The 8,270-nt window shown below is 46.8% G+C and overlaps 1 protein-coding gene across 1 annotated transcript in view; it reads left to right on the top strand.

Moving 5' to 3' along the window:
- The window catches only part of LOC100960132 (chaperone protein DnaJ-like), a 31,799-nt gene that overhangs the window by 9,969 nt on the left and 13,560 nt on the right, over window positions 1-8,270 (top strand). The window contains exon 2 of the mRNA XM_023508265.1: window positions 7,758-7,848. Coding sequence (XP_023364033.1) covers window positions 7,784-7,848 — 65 coding nt within the window. The 5' untranslated portion in view covers window positions 7,758-7,783. The remainder of the gene's footprint in view (window positions 1-7,757; window positions 7,849-8,270) is intronic.

The raw sequence follows: 8,270 nt of genomic DNA, 5'->3' as shown, positions 1-8,270 counted from the left end.
ACAGCTCATGATAACCTCCAGTTCTTGGGCTTAGGCTATTCTCTTGGGTGGGACTGGTGCCCTCCTCACTGAGCCACAGGCGCCACCCCCCAGCTGTTTTTGTTTTTAAATTTGATTGTAGTTTTTATCGTTTGGCAGGCCCTGGCTGGATTTGAACCTGCCATCTCTGGTGTATGTGGCTGGCACCTCAGCTGCTTGAGCTATAGGTGCTAAGCCCATGTATTTTCTTATTTTCTTTTTCCTTTTTTTTTTTTTTGCAGTTTTTGGCTGGGACCAGGTTTGAACCCACAACCTCCAGTATGTGGGGACAGAGCCCTACTCCTTTGAGCCACAGGTGCCACCCTCCCATGTATTTTCTTCATTTGCTGTTTTTTATGTTAAGGATAGTGAAATGTCTGTAGCAGACATGAGACTTTGTGACCTCTTGAAGGTATTTTAAAAAACTTTAATAAAATTACTAATAAAATATTAAGGGCCCAGCGCCTGGTGCCTGTAGCACAGTGGTTTATAACGCCAGCCACATACACCGAGGTTGGTGGGTTCAGACCCAGCCCTGACCAGCTAAACAACAATGACACCTGCAACAAAGAAAAAAGTTGGGCATTGTGGTGGATGCCTGTAGTTCCAGCTACTTGGGAGGCTGAGGAAAGAGAATTGCTTAAGCCCAAGAATTGGAGATTGCTATGAGCTGTGAGTGAGGCCATGGCACTCTATTGAGGGTGATAAAATGAGTCTCTGTCTCAAAAAAAAAAAAATGTAGTATGTGGAGTATTCTGTGGGTTGGTAGACAGTAATGGACAGCTTTCTAAAAGAAGGAACTTTTTCATCCCTTCAGCTCAGTTTTCAATATTGAGTGTCTTTTTTTGGAACAAAGGAATTTGTGTGTGTATTTCCCAGGGCTTGGTTGGAGCAGAGTTTCTTGGATGCTGGATGGAGAGATGTCTGAAAATGGTAGTTACTTAATTATCATTTAGGGGACATAGAGTAGAAAAAGTATAAATGTCCAAATACTGAACCTTTTTTTTTTTTTTAGAGACAGAGTCTCATTTTATCCCCCTTGGTAGAGTGCTGTGGCATCACAGTTCACAGCAACCTCCGACTCCTGGGTTAAGGTGATTCTCTTTCCTCCGTCTCCAGAGTAGCTGGGACTACAGGCACTTGCCACAGCGCCTGGCTATTTTTTTTATTTTTTTATTTTTGGAGACAAGAGTCTCACTTTGTCACCCTTGGTAGAGTGTTCTGGCATCACAGCTCACAGCATCCTCCAACTCCTGGGCTCAAGTGATTCTCCTGTCTCTGCCTCCCAAGTAGCTGGGACTAAAGGCACCCACCACAATGCCCGGCTATTTTTTGGTTGTAGCTGTCCTTGTGTTTGGTGGGCCCGGGCTGGATTCAAACCTGCCAGCTCAGGTGTATGTGGCTAGCACCTTAGCTGCTTGAGCTACAGGCGCCCAGCCTGCTGTGCTATTTTTTTTTTAGACAGAGTTTCACTTTGAAGCTGAAGGAGCTAAGGAAATTTCATCCTGAAATATGATTCTTTGGTATAAAGAATATTTTAAATTAAAAGCCATTTTTGATCAGAAAGCTCTGGCCTCCTCATCACATGCTAATAGACCTGGCCGCAAGGTCATTTGAAGCACCATACCTGTCTCTCAGGTTAATCTACTAATCAGTGTGTTTCCCTCCATCTACCCATCTCCTCCCGTTAGCAACCACTTGCTGTACGCACTTTCCCCACTCTCCCCCCTCCCTTCTGAAAGGCATCTTTATTTATTTTTTTGAGACAGAATCTTTTATATCACCCTCAGTAGGATGCTGTGGCATCACAGCTCGCAGCAACCTCAGTCAAACTCTTGGGCTTAAGCAATTCTCTTGCCTCAGCCTCCCAAGTAGCTGGGACTACAGGCACCTGCCACAATGGCTATTTTTTGTTGCAGTTGTTTTGTAGGCCAGGGCCGGGTTTGAACCTGCCACCTTCAGTGTATGTGGCTGGCGCCATAACCACTGTGCTACAGGTGCCAAGCCCTAAAAGGCATCTTTAAAAGCCACTGACTATAGCTGAGACTTTGGGAAATTATTCTTGTGGTTCTCCCCATGTGCATGGTATTTGGAAATAAAGTTTCTCTTACTAATCTACTGTAACTGTAACTTGATCCTTTCGGCAAACCAGCCGAGGGGAAAAGGGCAAGTTTCACCATGATTCCTTCAAAGCCCTTGGCGTCACAGCTCACAGCAACCTCAAACTCTTGGGCTCAAGTGATTCTCTTCCCTCAGTCTCCCAGGTAGCTAGGACTACAACAACCACAGTGCCTGGCTATTTTTCAGAGACAAGGTTTCGCTCTTGTTCAGACTGGCTGGTCTCCAACTCTTGAGCTCAAGCCATCCACCCATCTGGCCTCCCAGAGTGTTGGGATTACAGGCATGAACCACTGAGCCTGCCTGGAATTCTATTTTACTAATCTTTTAGTAGGCTGGACAGGATCACTCTTCTGTCATACCAGCACTCTGGGAGGCTGAGGTGGGGGATCAAGATAGGATCAGGAGGGAAGCTCTGGAGAGCCTGAGTCTGATGATGACCCCTCCTTCTCGGGGTGTGCGCCATTCGAGATGCTGCTCAGCCTGCTGCCTCAGGTTTCCCAGCCGAGAGATGAGGACAGTGATAGTGTTGGGAGGAAGAAAGGATACTGTAAGGGCTCAAATGTTGGTTGCTATGCGCAGTACTTTGGTGAATGTGTGAGGATATTTATTATTTATTTACAGTATGGTCAGAGACTTAGACGATGTTGACATTTCCAGTACAGGAGATGTTACTGTTGGTAAATTATAGTGTGTTGACCCCAGCTCCTGGACTTGAGAGAGAAGGGACAGCTTTGTGTGCATTGGGAGGAGTGGTCTCCGTGATCTGTAGTGAAAGGTAGGAGGGAGTGTGGAACACCAGGTTGGGTGCACTTCAGAAAGCACAAAGCTCCCCTGAGGGGTCTTGGGTTTTGATCTGTGGTTTCCCCTGCTCACTGTAGCTCCAGAAAAGAGAACCTACAGCAGTGATTCTCAACCTGGGGCATCCCCTATCCTTCAGCCCCTCCCACCACCCTGGGGATTTCTGGTAATGTCTGAAAACTTTTTAAATGGTCAGAACTGTGGCCTGAGCACGTGAGGCCAGGGTTTGGAGATTATAGTGAGTTGTAATAATATAACCTGTGCGATCTAGCCTTCATAACAGATAGAGATTATGTCTCTTGGGAAAAAACACCATAGCACACTGGGAGGTGGAGATGGGAGAATAGAAAAATTAGCTGGGCATTGTGGTGGTGCCTGTAGTCTTCAGGAGGCCGAGGCTGGAGGATTGCTTGAGCCCAGAAGTTTGAGGTTGCTGTGAGCTGTGAGCTTGGGCAACAGAGTTGAAAGGTTCTGGACCCAAGGGTGAAAGATTATTCCAAGGCGAGAAAAGAAAGGGAGATAGAATCCCTGTTTTGTAGAAATAATGTTTTGGTTTTTTTTTTTCCTTTTTGAGATAGAACCTCAAGCTCTTGCCCTGGGTTGAGTGCTGTTGTATCACAGCTCACAGCAACCTTCAACTCCTGGGCTCAAGAGATTCTCTTGAAAGAATCAGGTGCCTGCCATAACACCCAGCTGTTATTTGACTGTAGTTGTCGTTGTTTGGCAGGCCCAGGGTGGATTCAAACCCACCAGGTCTGGTATATGTAGCTGGTACCTGAGCTGCTTGAGCTACAGTTGGTGCTGAACCCAATAATGTTGTCTTTATTTCCACCTGGATGCAGGTGAGGTGAAATCAAGAAATTCCACACTTGGTTGTTTTTGTTTTTTTTTTTTTTTTTTTTTTGGCTGGGGCTAGGTTTGAACCTGCCACCTCCAGCATATGGGGCTGGCCCCTTACCCCTTTGAGCCACAGGTGCTGCCCGAAATTCCACACTTGGGTTATGGTGGATGGGGATTTAAAGGGTCCGGGAGGGCAGTAGTTGGCAGCATTCTTGGGCGGGTCATGAACCTGATCTCTCCTGGGCAGGGCAGGTCTAGTTGGGTGGGTACACCTGATTTTATCTAGGTGAGGCACTGTTTCAAAAAGAAAAAATTATGAATAAAAAGAAAACTGAGGGCTTGGTGCCTGAGGCTTAAGTGGCTCAGGTGCCAGCCATGTACACTCAAGGTGGCGGGTTCGAATCCAGCCTGGGCCCGCCAAACAACAATGACGGCTGCAGCCAAAAAACAGCTGGGCGTTGTGGCGGGCGCCTGTGGTCTCAGCTACTTGGGAGACTGAGGCAGGAGACTCGCTTGAGCCCAGGAGTTGGCGGTTGCTGTGAGCTGTGATGCAACAGCACTCTACCCAGGGGGACAGCTTGAGGCTCCTGTCTCCAAAAACAAAAGAAAACTGAGGATCATGGGTCTGCTGGAAAGCCCACAGTACACACAGGACAGACTCCCACAGCAAAGGATAGTCCAGCCCCTATTGTCACTTGAGGCTGAGTTTCCAGAGGGAAGGAACTCACCTGGCCTTGCCTTTATCTCTCTGGTGCTGCATTAATACTTTCTAGATGCTTTGTCTAACTGGGAGCTCCTGAGGGAATCTCTTTCTCTGTCCTACTTCCTTCCAGGGTTGTTGCCTTTAAGGCAAGACTCAGTTTGAAAACCCCTAGTTATTCCCCTCATCACACAGTTTCATCTCAGGTGTACTTTTTTTTCTTTTTTTAAAGAGACAGAGTCTTGGGTGGCACCTGTGGCTCAGTGAGTAGGGTGCTGGCCCCATATACTAAGGATGGGGGTTCAAACCTAGCCCTGGCCTGCAACAAAAAATAATAGCTGGGCGTTGTGGTGGGCGCCTGTAGTCCCAGCTACTTGGGAGGCTGAGGCAAGAGAATTGCCTAAGCCTAAGAGCTCAAGGTTGCTGTGAGCTGTGATGCCATAGCATTCTGCTGAGGGTGACAAAATGAGACACTCTCTCTCTCTCTCTATATATATACACACACACACACACACACACACACATACATATATAAAAGACAGAATCGTTGTCCCCTTCAGTTGAGTGCCATGGTGTTACACAGCTCACAGCAACCTCCAACTCCTGGGCTGAGGTGATTCTCTTGCCTTAGCCTCTGGACTAGCTGGGACTACAGGTGCCTGCCATCACCCCTGGAGTTTTTTTTTTTTTTTTTTTTTTGAGATAGAGCCTCAAGCTGTCCCCCTGGGTAGAGTGCTGTGGCATCACAGCTCACAGCAACTCCCAACTCCTGGGCTCAAACGATTCTCCTGCCTCCGCCTCCCAAGTAGCTGGGACTGCAGGTGCCTGCCACAACACCTGGCTATTTTTTGGTTGCAGTCATCATTGTTTGCTTGGGCCTGGGCTGGATTCAAACCCGCCAGCTCTGGTGTATGTGGCTGGTGCCTTAGCTGCTTGAGCCACAGGCACCGAGCCACCCCTGATGATTTTTAGAGATGGGGTCTCAACTGATCTTGAACTCCTCAGGCAAATCACCCACTTTGGCCTTCCAGAGTGATGTGGTGGTGGCTCACGCCTGCAAACCCATGGGTCTAATTTTTCCATTTTTTAAATAGAGGTTGGGTCTTGCCATGTTGCTCAGTCTGGTCTCAAACTTCTGGCCTCAGATGATCCTCCTGCCTTCGCCTCCCAAATACAGTTTTTGTTTGTTCATTTCTTTCTTTCTTTCTTTCTTTTTTTTAGAGATAGCATCTCACTTTGTCACCCTACTCCTTTGAACCACAGGCTCTGCCCCAGCCTGGCTTTTTTTTTGTTGTTGTTGCAGTTTGGCCGGCGCTGGGTTTGAACCTGCCACCCTAAGTATATGGGGCCGGCACCCTACTCCCTGAGCCACAGGTGCCACCCAATGTGTATTCATTTCTTTCTACTCCTTTTATATAGTTATTCCATCAATGTTTAAGGAGGACTGTGCAGGCCAATTGCATACATATGCTGAGTCATGAGGTAAAAATATTCTTTTTGGTACTATGGATTGATACCTAACGTTGTTAAGTAAAAATGTGATAAAACTCTACGTCCTGGCTGGTCACGGTGACTCACACCTGCAATCCTAGCATTCTGGGAGGCTGAGGCAGGTGGATTGCTTGAGCTCATGAGTTTGAGACCAGCCTGAGTAAAAAAGCAAGATCTCCATCTGTACTAAAAATAGAAAAACTAAGGCAAGAATATCTCTTGAGCTTGAGTTTGAGGTTGCTGTGAGCTATGATATTACAGCATTCTACGCGGGATGATAGCTTGCGACTCTTTGTCTTCAAAAGAAAAAAAGAACTGTGCATCTCATTTGAGAAATTGAGTAACACATAGTGTGGCATTTAACCTTGACATTGTTTAACTCAGGAACACAGCCTTAGGAAGGTTATGATGTCATGTACAGTAGAACCCCTCTTAAGTTGACCGCTCAAGGGACTAACAAACTGGTCAGCATACAGAGGTGGTCACCATGAGGAACTAGACCTCCTGTATAGACACGTACATGTGGGGCATGTGCGGTCTGTGCAAATTAGGTTAACTTAAGGAGGTGGTCAGCTATGGAGGTTGTACTGTTTTTATTTACAATGAGAATATTTCTTTTTCTTTTTTGCAGTTTTTGGCTTGGGCTGGGTTTGAACCCACCACCTCAGGTATATGGGGCCAGTGACCCCTTACAATGAGAGTATTTCTTTGAAACTTTTTTTTTTGAGGCTCGGCGCCTGTGGCTCAAATGGCTAAGGCGCCAGCCATGTACACCCAAGGTGGCGGGTTCGAATCCAGCCTGAGCCCGCCAGACAACAATGACTGCTGCAACCAAAAAATAGCCGGGCGTTGTGGCGGGCGCCTGTGGTCCCAGCTACTTGGGAGGCAGAGGCAGGAGACTCGCTTGAGCCCAGGAATTGGAGGTTGCTGTGAGCTGAGATGCCACGGCACTCAACCCAGGGAGACAGCTCTGGGTAGAGTGCTGTAGTATCATAGCTCATAGCCCTCCAACTCTTGGACTCAAGTGATCCTCTTGCCTCAGTTTTTCTATTCTTTTTCTTTCTTTTTTTTAAAGTAGAGAGGGGTGGGTCTGTCTTTTGCTCAGGCTAGTCTTGAATTCCTGAGCTCAAGCAGTCCACCTGCCCCAATCTTCCAGATTACTAGGATTATAGGAGTGAGCCACTGCACTCAGCCTCAAAGCTCTCTTAAACTAAGGTTTCTGGAAAGGCTGCTGAAAGCGTAGCTCTAGTTTTGGACAAAGTGGCTTGATAGAATAAATTGGACACTGTTAGTGTAGAATAGACCTGTTCAATGCAATTTCCTGATCTTTAGTTTAATGAAAGGATTTGGCCTGTCAAATTTAAAGAAATAAATTGGTTATTTTCGTTGAGTGGTGTATGGGAGATGGTGGTGGATGGTGGCTGTCTTCGTGGCAGGGACCGAGTTTGTCCTCTGTGCACCAGTCCTGCACGAGGCCTGGCATGTGTTGAAGGAGGGGGGAGTGACTGATGTTTCCTGAGCATGGCTACTGAGCCTAAGAATCATTTCCTTTTATTTAGTTTGGGCTGTTAGGTTATTTTGGAGATTTTTTTTTTTTCTTCTCTGTATCTAGAAGGGTACTAGGGCATGAGTTTTGGAAGGAGTTCCCAGAGGAAGCCCTGACCCAATAGTCTGCCAACAAAAGTTATCTCTGGGTCAGCAGGTGCTAGGTGACACCTCCCTCCCTTCCCCATCCCCGTGACCCACCCGACCCTGCAGTCTGTCACTGACCACCTATTTTTAATTGCAGGACCTGTTCCAACAATTATTTAAAACATGGTTGATTACTATGAAGTTCTAGGCGTGCAGAGACATGCTTCAGCCGAGGATATTAAAAAGGCGTAAGTAATTGCATTTCTCCAGTGGTACAACTGGCAGTTATAGGTGGTATAACTCTATTCCCTATTGAGTGGCTTTTAATGTTATATAAACTTTTCAGTGCAAATAGTGTAATTTGAACTTTAGAAAGAGCAGTTAATAAATGATCCTTTGCACCCTGGGACCTAAGTGTAGCCCTTCAGTTCTCAGCCATATGGCTCACTCTGGTCCTTTTGTCTTGGAACAGTGGATTCCTCTGTGTTTGAAGTAGATCACAAATTTACTGAGGATGTGAAATTATCCCTAAGAATCTTTTATGTTGGCTCAGTGCCTGTGGCTCAGGTGGCTAAGGCGCCAGCCACGTATACCTAAGGTGGCGGGTTTGAACCCAGCCCGGGCCCACCAAACAACAATGATGGCTGCAACCAAAAAATAGCCAGGCGTT

Source organism: Otolemur garnettii, unplaced genomic scaffold, assembly GCF_000181295.1.
Source record: "Otolemur garnettii isolate 467f Iridium unplaced genomic scaffold, OtoGar3 scaffold00235, whole genome shotgun sequence".
NCBI lineage: Eukaryota > Metazoa > Chordata > Mammalia > Primates > Galagidae > Otolemur > Otolemur garnettii.
The sequence above is the reverse complement of the archived record's forward strand: the minus strand, read 5'-3'. Positions and strand labels throughout refer to the sequence as shown.